At 36.3% G+C, this 16,612-nt stretch overlaps 1 protein-coding gene across 7 annotated transcripts in view; it reads right to left on the bottom strand.

The window, feature by feature from the left end:
- Window positions 1-16,612, bottom strand: part of LOC143193852 (zinc finger protein castor homolog 1) — a 120,424-nt gene that overhangs the window by 63,396 nt on the left and 40,416 nt on the right. For all 7 annotated transcript variants that reach the window (XM_076400260.1, XM_076400262.1, XM_076400261.1 and 4 more), the window contains one exon: window positions 10,604-11,359. In XM_076400260.1, the coding sequence (XP_076256375.1) occupies window positions 10,604-11,359 (756 nt within the window). The remainder of the gene's footprint in view (window positions 1-10,603; window positions 11,360-16,612) is intronic.

Here is a 16,612-nt window from a genome sequence, read left to right as displayed (position 1 = left end):
ACGATGTATCAACCCAAATGTTTTCATTGAAGTTAAATAAAGTAAAAGAAACTAAGCAAAGATTTAGTTTAAGAATTCATAGGAGAACTTAATATGTTATAGAATGTTTGAACTTAGATTTTGTAAAGTACTTGATGAAATATTGCAGTTGCAAGTGCTTGTAAGTTTATATATGTGGCTATTATTAAAATAAATGTCAAAATTACAATTTGTGCATTTTATTTACTCAAATATTACAAAGCATACACTTTTTCGTTTCACGAAGCTGCTAAAAGTTTAAGAGAATCGAACATCCATCATCAAATGTATATAAAATGACGTATCAAATACATTTGCACCCTTCAAATTTTTGCAAATTTGATTTCAATTTGTCTTAGAAAATATAGAGCACTTGTTTTCAATAGATCTCAATTTCAATAATACTAGTCACACAGTTGTCAACTGGCGATTGTGCTATTATTGAGCAAGTTTATACTGATGGTATTGTTACTTTATGTTCTTTAATACCGTACTATATTTCACAATAAATGTGTCTGGAATAGTCACTCACTTCAATTTTATAAAAGTTCTAGTATTCTTATTAGTTTAGGTTATTTGCGTTGATAGAGACCAGAGTTCAATTTTTTTGTTTATTTTTTATTTTCGTTGGTAGAACAAACCCAATTTACGACTGTGAAATATACGATAAATAAACCAAATAAAATCGAAGAGCGCTAAAAAAAATTCAAACGTTGGAATGTCGACATGTTAGGAAACGGTGAGTGACGTCAATGTTTCGTAGCGTTTCGGATTAGTGTTTTTATTTCTTGTGAATTCTAAAATAAATGTAAATTTATTTCCTCTAAATTGATAATCGTACTTTTAATTCTAAAATAAATGTATTTTTAATAATGTCTTCATCGTTTATTATTATTAATCAATATTTTTGTGATTCTGATCGAAGGCGGGTGTGTATATAAGGTGAGTTTGGTGTTGTTACCGCGCGATAATAGCTGGAGGTATTACGGGAGAGTCAGAGTGCGAGAGAGAGAGAGACAGACTCAGAGAGGAAAAAAAAACACACAGTCATCATACAGCTGGGCAGGATTTTTTCCTTTATACTTCGATGAACAAAAAAATATTAAAATTAAAGACATAGAACTTCATCTCGGAGATAGGAATCTGAAGATTGCTTTGTTATTTTACTTTTGAAACGTGGAAAAAAATGGTAATGATTGCCGGACGACTCGGTGTATACCGAGAAACGCGAGTGGATCGATTAAAAGTGGCGGCGGTGCCGTCGGTCGGGCTCGTCGGGTGCCCCGAAGAAGAGAGACCTGGCAGGGATTTCGGTGTATTTACATTTGTATCGCGCTGTAAACCACTAATTAGCGTGAAAGATTCCGATCCGGAGATTGGGACGCGTCGAAAACGACCGAATCGTCGAATTTTTCGGAATATCACGCGGATATGGATAGGGACGATCGGGCATCAGTTTTGTTCGTGGCGTTTTTTCATTAAATTGTTCCATTTAAATGACTTTGTCGCTTATTATGCATGATATGGATTACTTCACCGAAACAGTGGAAAAGTTGGACAAAAAATCAAGCGATATTTTGTTGCAGCAGTCATTGATGATTTCGTGCCAATAATGTTTGTCTTTCAGCTTTTCTATTATCCTGGTTTCCTGATGGATACATTATGAAATCTGAGAGGTTTTTGAAATTGTTACTTAAGAATTAACTATCTTTGATTATCCCGTAATATTTTGATTTTTTTTGTTTTCAGTTTCCAGCTGATAATAGAGACAAGATTTTTTCGCAATACATATGTTGGTCCAATTTATTAGTCGATCATAAAACCAATTTGGAGCTATCAATGTTCAAATATGGAACTGCACTAAAACCATCCAACCAACTAGTAACCCAACGCTTCCAAAGTAAAGTTCTACCATCAATTACCAATGCTTATCGCTACGTAACCAACGAAGAAATGCACGATGACCTCGAAATCAAATGGATTTACGAAGTTATTCGATATTTCCCATTAAAATATGAAATAAGGTTACTAAATCACAGCTATGGGACAACACGTACGAAATGAGAAGATTAAACGAACCAAATCAGTTAAGTAATTTTATTTTAATTTCGGAAATACAAACTGGTGTATTAATCCCGTACTCGCTTTTGTACAACAGAACAGTACAATAAATGTATTTGAAAATTAAGATTGTACTAAGCATATCAGAAGAAGTAATTAATAAAAACATTTGTTGGTTCAAGGATTTGCAACTTCTAGATATTGAACAATATTCAGAATATCAAAGCCGGATTTGCATGTCAGCGGGACTGTTAATTTGTGGACAGTTTCTCTCTTTTTTTAGTAGATACAAATAATGATATAAATAATGAATGTAGAGCTAATACGATGACTTTGTTCAGTTTGAACTTATAAATCTTCGGGGTTGAGAAAATATATTCTGTATATATTTCAGAAGAATGTGTATCGTGTTATTAGAATACCTGTCAGTGATACTAGATGTTAAATTTAAGTAAAAAAAAACATGTTAAATAGAAACGACAACAATCCTAATAATCGCTGCTCAATAAATTGTTATTACATAAATAAATATTGAAGCTAGTGAGGACCCTCGGTATGTAATTATGAAGTTGCACAAAGAATTCAATATCAGCAAGATCTTTACTTAACAAAATAAAATCTAAACTTACTAAAATAAAGTTTGCAAAGACATATTGCACGAACAAGGTTGAAGAGACAAAAATCCTTTCTGGAGAAACTCATTAAACAACGTTAATTAAATATATGATACCACCAAGGATTGTTCTCGGTACTGAAATCGGTATTTATCGATGAGCCCTGGTATGGATAATTTGGTGATGTAATGGGTAATTTTTCAAGATCTAAAATTACAAAATTTCGTGTTTTTTTCGCGTTCGTGATGGAGGAATTAACTCCCATCGAAATACACACACACATAAACCGATTTTTTTCTCTTTCGTGGTCTTGATGAATCTGGTGCTCTGTTGCCGAGATATTAAAACAATAATCGCCAGGCGGGTTTTTTGCATTCACGGAATTCGCCGACCGACATTATTGGCGTAATTTTAAAGGTTTTTTTTTCGGATGATTCATTTTTTTTTCTAAATATCCGTATCCTTTTCACCAAACCTAAATGGGTATAAGATCAGTTCGGCTCGACAATAGTTTAAAAAGCTCGGAAAAAACCGATTAACCCCAATTTCTGACCCTAAAAACCTCTTCACTCATTGTGCCCCAGGTCTGGTAGGTAGGACGCAAAAAAAAATCGCAGCGCTTTTAAAAGGATTATTGAAGAGATTCTCGCTCTGTGCCCTCGCAGCTGCGTCCTTAACCCGAACAATTTCCTTCTTTTATTTTAACGTTTTTTTTTTCGCTTTCTTGATTCATTGACGATCAATGATCGTGAGAATAAGCGATATTTTTTAAAATTTTAAACCCTAAGTGGTGGAACTATTTAGTATTTATGTTTATTTTTTCGAGATATTAATAATATTATTGTTCTATATATATTTCTTGATTTTGTCTTAGCAATAGATATCTGTGAGGTATTATTGATGCTCCATGGTACATTCGTAACGACAACATCAATGTTGAGGTTCTCTAGCTTCTAGATGATGATGGCTTAGTCAGAAGATTGAACAGAATAAAATAATTTGATTTAGTTTAGTGCTTTGTAATTTTGAAACCGTAGCAAATTAGGATAGAAACAAACAGCTTATTAATTAGTTATAATTTAAAAAAAAGGTATAATATTGCTAAAATACAGTAGGACTATATTATATCTTAGGAGTTGAATATGCTTTATTTTCCTCTTAGAAAGGGTTGGAGTGAATCTTCATGGTTTTTACGAAATAATTTAAATAATTTAAAAATTAAAAATAATTGAAATTTTAAATCGTTTCATTAAATGTGGCACTTTTTTTAGGAACGATTTTTGGTAAGTAAATATTCCTCCAATTCTTCTTTACTTACTTGCGTCACTTTTACTTCCTCTACAGCTTTAGGATTATATGTCAATACTAGCGACCAGCCCCGGCTTCGCACGGGTGCAATGCTGATACTAAATTAAATACACTACAGAAAAAATATGAACGTTGTATGTAACAACATAGCGGCCCGCTCCGACTTTGCACGGGCATAAAATATATATGCCTATGTCACTCAATGAAAACATGATTAAAATCGATCCAGTATTTTTGGTTCATTCATTACTGCCCTTGGCCTGCACGCATTAAATTTGGAGTAAAACAATTCCTCTTCCCCTATACTTACTATGAAGATTTCCTGCTATCTTTGGAATATCTAAATTCATACAATTTTTATTACATTACACATTTTTAAACGCAAATTTTAAATTTGTAATATCTCCGAAAATATTTGTTTAATTTACATGCTGTAAGGAACCATATTGATCTATATTAATTGCACACTGTATTTAAGGTACTTAATTCGATAAGGATTAATGCCGTATTGCTTAAAATAGCTTCGTAAATAAGCCATTTTCTCACGTAAAAAGTAAACAATAAAAATGGTTAATGTGGGTTATCCCTAAAAGATAAACATATACCATCGCGGACTTTTTTGTAGACCTTTTTATGGTGTACAATACTGTAGTACATTAATTTGATCTAACTCGTAGGGTTAGGCAGCGTTTTTGCTAATTGCTAAATAAGCCTAAAAAATAGGTTAATTTACGACATCACGTTAGAAACCTCTAAAATTAGCAATGTTGCCTTAGTATATTATGCATGTATTATACATATAAACCTTCCTCTTGAATCACTCTATCTACTGAAAAAAACCGCATCAATATCCGTTGCGTAGTTTTAAAGATTTAAGCGCACATAGGGATATAGGGACAGAAAAGGCGACTTGATGTAGTGATATCACAAGTAACGGTCAATCTCACGGAACATTTTCTTAATTTTACGGAACCTTTTCTCAATCTTACAGAACATTTTCTCATTTGGAAAAACAAAAAATTACATAAACAAAGAGCGGTCGACCAAAACGACGGAATAAAAGGAACGATCCCGATTTCTGATATCTCCCGCTCGTTCCGAATAAATAAAGGAATCGAGGAAAAACGAAATCGTCGTTCGTGATGGATACTTCTTATTTAGATCGCGGCGGGACGCCACTCGTTTTCCCTACGGAAAGGGAATGGCCATACATTAAAATATTTTTTCTCGAAAAACGGCTAAAAATATTAAAAATATGTCGAGTTGGGCGCCGCGGGTCGGCTAGACCTCCGCGTACCACCCGGGGCACACAATGGGATCCGAACCTATCTAACATTATTAATCAAAATGTCGTTCCCTATTATTCAAAAATAAGAACAATAGCCATGGTTATGTTACTGTTTCCTACTCTTTTTTCGCTTCTCTCCCTCCCTCTCTCTCCCACTAGTCGATTCTCGCGCTCGCTCTCTCTTTCTCTCTGTCTGTCTCACCAGGTCCCCCGACTGTCCATTGTCTTTTACGAATTTCCTTCCTGCGGTCGTTTGTATTAAGACGGTTATTATTCGAATACGGCCTATAATTACCAACACTATTTTCATATTCAATAATTACAATAGAATATGTTTTTTAAAATTTCAAGTAAGTTTACGCGATATGTTGATTTATGTAAATTATGCTGTAATATAACTAAACAAATTTCCAGAAATAATTTTTCTCCTAAATTTTTTTAATCATCCTGATATATTACGTTTGTGTCACAGATCTCTTAATTGTAATTTTAATAATAACCCTTACATAGACAATTGAATTTAAATACAAAATATGTGTATAGTCTGTTCACAGTTATTTTGTACATACGTCAAAACGTCGCAATGTTGCCGTATCAACTCTGAGATTTAGTTCAGTTTCGCTTTGATATCCGACAAAATTCTAATAGAAATAAAATAATTGAACAAAAATACTATTATCAAATAAAATTTATTTTAACATCATAATACATCTAAAAACTACAATTAATTATACAGCCACAATAGTTTATAGGTTAGACTTATAACCTCTTAACATTATTGATTATTGATAACCGGACGATTTTGACAGGCTCATTCGTTTACGCGTTCGAACTGATCAGACAGCTTCATGTCTCTTTTCAAATGGAATAAAACGAGAAGGAAAATATTGTCTGATTCTGAAACCAATTTACAAATTGCGATAGGGAAGGTAAATATGGCTACAAGTTAAACATTGGAAACATCTACAGTTGCTTAGACCACATTAGGATCTTCAAAGAAACTCAGTAAGTACAAATATATTGATACTAGGAACCCATTTTAATTATTTTGTGTGTTGAAGCTATTTCTAGAGCTTTTATTTAGTGACAGATAATGTACAAAACCAAATTTAACCTTTTTTAAAATGATTAGTTGTGTATGATATTCTGAGCAAAGCCAATGCAATAAGAAAAATAACAATTAGGTGTTGCTTGTTCTGGCGGATGAAAAAAAAAAAGGAATTCCAAGAGGCAAAATCAAAAAATTGCATGGCTACAAATAATATGTATAGTGTCCAATTAAGTATCGAGAAACTGTTCTTTTGGAATGGCATCCATAAATTTCCAAAATGTATAACGTGTTTACTTTAGATACAAAACCGGAAAGGAATTACTGACGCATATGGTATAAATAGTTGTTGAAATAGTCATTGATATTGACAAGGATCTAAAACCAAGGCTTCTAAATTAATCAATTACTTGGTATTGTGTATATTAAATGAAATAATCGCAAATATATTTTCAAAAACCTCAGTATTTTTCCAACGATCGTCAAGATCAAGGTGATGTTTCTACATTCAATTTAAAAAAAATGCATTCGATTCATATGACGGACTGAAATGATGGCCATCGTGCGCCTCCTCGTTTGGGTCATGCGATGACCAAAAAATGTCCATATTAATATCCTCTCTCTCACACTCTCCTAATTCCGTTGATACGGCGCAGCTGTGCACACATACATGTGCATCTAAGTTTTTAAAACGTCACATTACAGGTTAAACGTACGACTTTTTCCATGATTTCTAATGTAAACACGTTACTGTTAAATACGATGGCTATGTTAACGTTTTTATTGCTTCATTAACATCTTCTAGGCGGGGAGTTTTCGTAGCGCTCGCGTTAAACGGTGAACCGAAGTCGGTCGAAACCTCCCTGTCGCTGGAATTGTCCGAGGGTTCATCCCTCATCAGCACCGAGACAATTCCCGACCCTATACCACAGACGCGAGAGTTCCGGAACTAAATCCGGGTTGTTTTCGCGATCTTACCTTAACCGTACCGTCCGTGCTATAACTCCCCGGGGTCCAAGATATAAAATATGACTATCGTTTCTTATTTTCACAAACTGTCGAATAAAAAACCGTAATTAATATTAGATAAAACATTTATCTTTATCTGGTATCGTTTTTCGCTTTGTTTAAATAAAATATTACGAAAATAACTAAATACATAATCGTCGATAATTAAAAACAGAACAGGAAATATTATTGGAGAGTTTTTGTTTTTTTAAAGTCACGGCCACCTCTAACAGACATTGGAGAATTGGCGAACGAAAAAAATACGACCGAAAAGGTAAATTGTTCATTTTAACAATAATTTTTCGATCAGTTTTATTTCGTTGATTATTTTTTGGGGGGCGGGGGGTTAGTTTGAATCAAAACTATTCAGACTAAGGGCAAGATTAAATAAATACGTACGTCATAATAAAACAACTGTAAATTTGTTAATTAAAAGCTCTTTTAGACGAATTAATGTTTACATTTTTGAATATATATATATATATATATATATATATATATATATATATATATATATATATATATATATATATATATATTATATATTACATTTCGCAGTCGTAATGCAGGTTCCGAATGGCGAGTGACCAACTTAGAAATCATCCCAGAAGACATCCGGTCTTACCCAGCCTGGTTACTAGCGTGACTGGGATCATTTTCCTTGTCGGATTTGGCACTCTTGCCTAGGACAATCACAAACATACATTTACGACTATATCCCAGCAGGATTCGAACCCGCGACTATCGCAACAGTAGGTGTTGTCATGCTGTCGTCTTTACCATTGCGCCAACCAAGCCGACTTCTATTTTAAATAAATATTAAAGGGATTTCAACATTTTAAAAGCTGAGAAACAAGTAGTTTCATTTTAAACCAAACCAAACCATCATGAATAAGTAATATCAACTGTACTGTATGTTTACAGAGTATTGAATGAAAAACGGTTGTTGTACAAGAAGAAAAACAGACACTGTCCAATTTACCAGACAACGTCCTTTTCATTTTTACTTCTTCTGACTGAGAAGTAGTTCCAATGGTGTATCAAGAGACTTCAAATGCTGACAGCAAAAAAATTAGAAAAAATAATGAATATTTATAGACAGTTCTGTGAATTGAACAATGATTTCAGAAGATGCAGAAGATGGATATTATATTCTAAATTTTTTAGTTAAGTAACACATGGACTGAAAAGTCCCGCACCTAATATGTAGATGGCGCTAGTTTTTTTTACATTCACCACCTTTTCAGTTAATACTAACCTTCAAAGGATTTGTTGTTATATTAAAAAGAATGGACCAAAAACAATTTTGTGTTTTAATTTTATAATGCTTCGTGGGATGGGAAAAAATACCGTTCAAGCGAAGCAATAGCTTGAAAAGTGTTATAAGAACTCCGCTCCATTAGAAACACCGATGATGCAGAACGCTGTGGACGTCCAAATGAGGTGAGAACATTAGAATAACATCAAAAAATCCATAAAATCATTTTGAATGATCGAAAAGTGAAGTTGGGTGAGATAGCTAATATCGTTAAGATATCAATAGACGGAAAAGTCTGTTCAAAGTGGATGCCTCGTTGGCACACTGTTGACCAAAAACAATAACGTGTTTATGATTCTCAGCAGTATTTGGTCATGTTTAAACGCAACAAACCGGAATTTTAGTGTCGATATGTGACAATGGATGATACATGGATCCATCCCTTCACTCCGGAATCAAAACGACCGCCGTCATTTGAGTGGACAGCAATTGGTGAACCTCGTTCAATGCTCGCGAGAGCACAACAAGCGGCAGGAAAGGATATGGCCTTGGTATTTTGGGATGTGCGTGGTGTAATATTCATCGACTATCTTGAGAATGGAAATACCATCAACAGTAAATATTATGTAGTGTTATTCGAACGTTTGAAAGTCGAAATTGCAAATAAACAACCACATAAGGTAAAGAAAAAATACTTGTTTGTCACAAAGCAGTCAAAACAATGGCAAACTATATGAATTGAACTACGGATTGCTCCCATACCCACCGAATTCGCCAGATTTGAATCCCAGCAACTACTGGCTGTTCGGAGATTATCGCTGAAACAGATGCCTATTTTCAGGTAAAAGATAAATCGTTCTAGCAAAGTGGCATTGGAAGGTTAGAGCGGCGCAGGAGTCATTTTGTGGCTCTTGGTGGAGAGATCACGTTGATGAATAAAGCCAATTTAGAACAAAAAAAAACGCGGTTTTTTGTTAGGCTCGGGACTTTTCAGCCTATGTTTTAGTAATAAGAATTGGCAATTGATCGAAGAACTTTTTTTTGGCAGCTTTAAATTACTAGTTAGTTTGATCTTTTAGTGCATCCTCATATTTTCTATCCAACGTCCAAATAGGTTTTATAATTGACTGAGAAAGCAACGGTGGCAGTATGTTACAACAAACCTGTAAAGCTTTTTGTCTAATGTGATTGTTTTCGTGATGAAGTGACAATAAATGACGACCCAAATTATTACTAAAGCTTTAACTAAATCATCCGCCCAATTACATCATAATATAGGAGAATGCCGGCTTGGTAGCGCAGTGGTAAAGGCGATAGGACGGTCCTCCTACTGTTGCGATAGCCGCGGATGTCTACTGGGATGATTTCTAAATTGGTCTCGCCAGTCAGTAGGCTTAATGCCGAGGACCGTGGTTCGGAGCTCACGTTAAATCGTAGGTCCAGCCCGGATAAACCCCTAGTTGGTAAAAGGAGACTATAAAATATATTTTAAAAAAAGAACAGAAGAATGTGGCATATTTTCAAAGAAATTTAAAATATATCATCGATGAAGTAGGATCAAACGTGTATTAGAGCAGATTATAATGATCTAAGTTGGAGTAACCATCAGATCAGAGCGATGAGTCATGAGGGCATCGGAGAGGTGGCAAAATACGAGCAGTCAGAATGGTAATAGAAGTACGAATCGATACGAAACCGATTCGAAATATAATCGCATTACCATAGATGCAGCAACTGGCGAGAAATGTCGATAAAAATACCTATTTAACCTTGATATAAGACTGATCTTTTATTGAGATTGAAATATCACGTCGCGTCAGACCCGAACGTCTACCAGCCCATTCTTCGATCGAAAACAGTTCATTTTTAACCCAATTCCACGGCGACGCAACCGATTTCGGCCCGGCTAGGTGTGTCGCCATTGTATTTAAAATAATATCGGCCCGACACGCTTCAAATATTAATTCATTCAAAACCCCGCTAACGTACTCAATACTCACCGGTAGTGAAGGCAGCCAGAGGTAACTGTCTCGATATGCTCTCGGCCACCTCGGATGTCAGTCCGTAGATGCTCAACAGCTCCCGCATCGTGTTCATCGCGTAATTCCGCATCTCGGAGATCTGGTCGGGACTGAGGTTCTGGGCGAGGAGCGCGCCCTGGTCCGTCACGTGGGGCTTGCTCAGGTTGTGTATCGAGAAACTGCTCGGGATCTTGCTCGAGTCGTTCTCGTCCGAGTTCACGTCCGAATCGTCCTTTCCCTCGTCGTTATCCGAAGGCGCTCTGAAGTTGTCCGTGTTGAAGTCGTCCGAGTCCGAGTTATCCGACTCGGGCTTCATGGAGTACTGGCTGAGGAGCTCGGAGTCGTGACTGAGCCGCTCCGAAGCCTCCGAGTCGTTCTTCGACCCGCTCAAGTCCATCGGCGTGAAACTGGGATCCACGATCACCTTCCTGGTGCCGCCGATGGGTTTCCGTCTCCGCGCGTTGTTGTTCACGTTGTTGTTCTCGTGATAGTCGCTCAGGTTCAGCACGCCCTCGTCTTCGGACGGGATGTTCTGCGAGCATCGCGGCTTGAAGTTCTTCCGCTTGTTCCTCTTCGGTTCCGAGATACTTTTAGGGGAGTTGGAGGCGTAGGGGACTTCCTGCTCGGAATCACTAGAGTTCTGCTGCTCGGGGTAGGTGGATGGATGCGAGAACGGGTGTCTGTGGTGGTAGGTGTCCATCGGTTCGGGATGGGCGAGCTTCAGCGACACTGCGTCTGAAAAATACCAAAAAAAAACATCTGTTAGAAATTCGGTTCGTTATCATGTGCAAATATTTGATGTCAGAAAATGTGAGTCAATTTACAGAAAATCAAGGTGCGTTATAAAATAAAATTCCGCCGTTATGTAAAAGTGTTTTATAGCTCAACAGATAACATGAACATAGCAAAAAAGCAGCTTAACATGGTTGAGTACAGTAATGCAATCCTAAGGCTGTCTGGTGAAATTGATGATTTTTCGTCTCAAGTGATAATAAGCGATGAAGCAGTCGATTTTAGAGAACACATTCATTCATTAAACATCATTGCATCCACTAAAAAGTTGAATGGTGTGGAATTCATGCTGGAAACATGACTGAAAATGACCAAGGTGTTGCTTGCAGTTACTGTTACTGCTGAACAGTACCAGGATATGATTCGAAATTTTCTTGTGCCTGAAAGAGCAAGGACTAGAGGACATGTGGTTTCAGCAAGATAGGGCCACAGCACACACGGCTCGTTCAACAATTCAATTATTGAATGACGTTTTTCCATGAAGACTAAGTTCGCGAAGTGGCGATTTGGCACGGCCAGCCAGATCTCCGGATTTAACAGCACCAGACCATTTCTTATGGGGTTTTTTAAAATCAAAAGTTTGTGTGGATAAGCCCCAAACAATTCAACATCTTAAAGACACTATTCGTCACGAAATTGGAAGCCTCAGGTGTTGCAGCATGTCACGAAAAATGCCTTAAAAAAGCCGAAAGTTGTATAGCAAATCACGGTCGCGGAAATTGTTTTTTTATCGAATTAATTTTTAATCATAGTCTAATATTTGTTATGGCGATTCTTTAAGTAACGGTAGAACAATTATAATTATATTTGTGTTTACTATTCCTGTATTCACAAAACGAATCGGATAATCTGTCATCTGTTGAGAATTTGTCTAAACAGATATGATTCACTATATAATCACGGCATTATTTGTCTTCTCATTTTCTAGAATTTTTCAGCACTGAATAAACAACATCATTGGAACAAGCATCTGTTTCATTATTGTTGTCGAGATACTGTTACTGGAGGTAGTGGAAGTGACGTCGAGACTGTCAGCTGTTGAGAACATAGCTAAATAATATTTATCATCTTCGTTTTCGGTATTATAGCGGAAGAAGTAGCAGTATCACTGATTCCTGGGAAATATTTTGTCTTTATATTACTCGTTTTGATTTGTTTTAGTTGAAATTATGTGTTTTAGTTGCATAAAAATGTATCAAAGCATCATTGATTGAATATCAATCGATATCCAGTTATATATAGCAAGATCGGTATGTTAAAGGCTGTAAAAAAGTTAAATATAATAAGTTTTAATGGTTAAGATTTATGAACTATAGGTACTCAAAGGAAACTAAATCTGGCGAATAGAGTGAATGTGCTAGCCGCATTTCAAAAGACTGGTTTTCGGTGAAGCGGTAAGCTTTTATTGGAAGCATTCCTTGGTGTAGTTGAGCAAAGTTAAGGCACAAGTGTGAAGGTGTAAGGCGACAAAAGCTGGATTGGAGGGGCTCAAAGACCACTCTACATAAACGATTACAATGAAGAAACATCTATGCCTTTCAAAAATATAAAAATATACTCAAGTTCCTGGACTAAAGTTGTAGTGTACTAACACAGTCTACTGGACAGAAGCTTGCAGTTCAGGGTCTAAGGCCACTAAAAGCGAATTGCAGTAGCTCTGTTTATCAGACGTATATTATTGGTATCGCTAAAACTTCGGAAAGTTATTCCACAGAAGATATATCACAGAAATTTGTCTAAAAGCTGTACCATTCAGAAGATAACCAAAAGCAAACGGATAGACGAAGATTAGACGATACTCAAATAATTTTATTACAACTATAAACTGTCTAGATAGGACAATGATCGTGTACATCGTTTGGGCCATTTTTTAGGAAGGAAGTGTTATATCATGTGACTGGACTGATACGACATAAAAACTGTTTAACCAAAGTCCCAATAGAAATTATATCCATTTTTTGTTTTTTTTATTGGATACAAAACCTTTTTCAATTCTAGGGATGTTGGTTAATTAATTAACAGTGTGGAAAAGTAATATATAATACGTTTGGTCTTTTTTAACCATTGGGAATGTAGCTAGATGTTTGAACTTAGTAAAACATATTTTTTTGGCAAACTTAGTTTATTTTATTCAACATAATTCCCTGCAGGGGTGATACACTGATTATAGCGACCCTCCATCTTTTCGTTACCATTTTTGTAGTAAAATTTTTCCTTTGCTTCAAAATAGGTCTCAGTTTCGGTGTTCACCTCTTCATCCGACGAAAATTTCTTCCCATTCTTTTGAGATCTGAGAACAGGAAATAGTCGCTGGAGGCCAGATCTGGAGAATACGGTGGATGAGGAGGCAATTCGAAGCCCAATTCATCGATTTTTGCCATCGTTTTCACTGACTTGTGACACGGTGCATTGTCTTGGTGAAGCAGCACTTTATTTTTCTTCAAATGTAGCCGTTTTTTGGCGATTTCGTCTTTCAAACGGTCCAATAACGTAATGTAATAGTCGCTGTTGATGGTTGTTCCATTTTCAAGGTAGTCAATGAAAATTATTCAATGCGCATCCCAAAATACAGACGCCATAACCTTGCCAACCGAACGTTGCGTTTTCCCACGCTTTGGAGCGGGTTCATCATGTGCAGTCCACTCTGATGACTGTCGATTGGACTTCGTAGTGAAATGATGGAGCTATGTTTCATCCATTGTCACATATCGACGCAAAAACTCGGGTTTATTACGCTTGATCATCTTCAAACACCGCTCCGAATCATCAACTCGTCGTTGTTTTTGGTCAAAAGTGAGCTCGCGCAGCATCTATTTTGCACAGAGCATTCACTTACCCAATTATTCGTGAATGATGTACACATTCAGTTAATATTTTTAGAGTGCCTGCAATTTACGGTCATTCAAAATGATTTTGTGGATTTTTTAAATGTTTTCGTCGGTAACAACCTCTTTTGGGCGTCCACTGCGTTCACCGTCTTCGATGCTCATTTCACCACATCTAAACTTAGCATACCAATCCTTGATGGTTGATTTTCCTGGGGCAGTGTCCGGAAACTCGGCATCAAGCCAAGTTTTTGCTTCAACTGTATTTTTCTCTTCAAAAAGCAATATTTTATCAACACTCGAAATTCCTTTTTATCCATTTTTATCACAATAACAAAAGTTGCTTCACTCAAAATTCTATAATTTACAAACTATTGATTCGACAGCTGTCAAATTCAAATAGGCATATTTTGAGTGTTAGGGCAACTAAAAAACATATGGATTTAATTCTAGTAACGCCATCTATGTGTCAGGCCGGGGACTTTTCAATCGACTTGTTATTAAATTTTGAGTAAATACAAGTAGTTGAGGAACGAAAAGTAATTTTTAAGGAAAACCGTACAGTCGAAAATGAAAATTGGTGCGTCCCAAACGAGCACGGAATGCGAGAAACATCCGAAGTCCGATATTTAGCCGTCCAACCCACTAATTACCTACAGGGAATTAAAAGAGTCGAAACCCGATCGCGACCTGGAGAACACGACAAAAAGGGGGAGAGAAATGTCTGAAATTTCTAGACAACAAAAATCGTCATCTCCATCGAAACTGGCAAAAATACTGTCTGGCGGTGGTTTTTACGCAAAATATCTTCGGCCGCTTGGCTCGGCCGTGGTCCGTTTTAACAAATTTTAATAAAAACTTGCAAGAATCTCGAGCCCGGGCCTCGGTCTGAAATAATTAAAATTTAAGTTCGCGGAATCGAGTAGTGAGGGAAGGGCGGTCGGCGGGGAAGACGAGGGGCGGCCGCGGTTCCTGCGAAAGGGGGCTTTTTACCGCTTCATTGTTGTCTCAGTCGTCATCGGTGTTTTATGCTCATCTTCATCTCGAAACCCTTCGGGGGGAACATTGTGTTCGACAATGCATTTCGAGTTGGTTTTAACCGGTATACCGGAAAGTCATTAATGGTTATTCTAATAGATGTCGCTAGGCTTAAGTAAGCAATGGTATGATTTCCCATATATGTTATTCAAAGCCGCACGATAACCCACCGCATCATAAAGCAAAACAGGTCAAGGAAGCGTTGAAAGCTCTTCAATAATATATATTATCGCACCTGTCGTACTCCCCAGGCATTGCCCCATCCCATATCATGCGTCGAATTCTTGCTATTATATGGCTTGAAGAGCATTACTTCGTCAATGTCGAAGAAGAAAATGATTCGTTGAATGGTTTTGATCAAAAGATAAACAGTTTTTTTGGGATGGCATCCATACATTGTCTGAAAGATGGGTTATATGTACAGAATCAAATAGCCAATACTTTGAATAAATATATTTTCCATTAAAAAACGATAATGACTTTCCGGTACACCTTGTAGGTTTTTCAGTATGAGGGTAGCGAAAAAGTATCTTCGGTTCTTTCTAAGAAATGGCTTTAAAGTCGCATACCAGGGTTGTTATTTATATTTTGAGCATTATCAACACGCAGTATTATTAGACATCTGACATCTTTCAATTAGAAACACGTAATATTTATAACCACAACCTTCTTCAGCACCTTTTTGTTATTTGAGTACAACTACAGGAAAGTGAACAAGATAAAAGTATTGATCATCATGGAGAATACATCGAAGCACAATAAAGCCAATTTTGTTAATAAATTACTGTGTTTTCTTTATTAGGCTCAAAATATTAACAGCAACCCTCGTATCCATGCTTGATGATGATCAACGCCTTGATAGTTCAGAATATAATTTGACATTGTTCATATAAAATAAAAAACTTTTTGTATCTTTATGCGAAAATAAATCAAAAGTGAATTCATTTCATTAGATTCAAGAATTGGAACTGACTCTCAAAGCTTTTTTTTTCTTATTCCAAGATGACCAGCTGGAACCAAATGGTCTTTTGCTCATATTGCTTCGGGTTCGGGATAGTGAAGTGTTTTGCGGGCGACAGAGACCCTGGGTTATGACTGGGATTGTCGTAGTTGGTTTACTACCGAGGTTTGTAGCTGGGTGGGGATTTGAATTCGTTTCATAAAAATGGGGAATATAAAGATTTAAGGGAACAAAAATAACTATTTGATAACTGTTTCAATACTGTAGACTGAGACTTTATATTTTTATGATAATGGATCATAAATCCGATTGAGATGATAAAAATACTAGTACATACTGTGATGGTGAATGTTGGTGTAGGATACTTTAGAC

Source organism: Rhynchophorus ferrugineus, unplaced genomic scaffold (assembly GCF_030347505.1).
Source record: "Rhynchophorus ferrugineus isolate W39M unplaced genomic scaffold, kcgeb_rfMv2 rfM3, whole genome shotgun sequence".
In the NCBI taxonomy this organism is placed as follows: domain Eukaryota; kingdom Metazoa; phylum Arthropoda; class Insecta; order Coleoptera; family Curculionidae; genus Rhynchophorus; species Rhynchophorus ferrugineus.
This window is presented reverse-complemented; position numbering and strand designations above follow the sequence as displayed.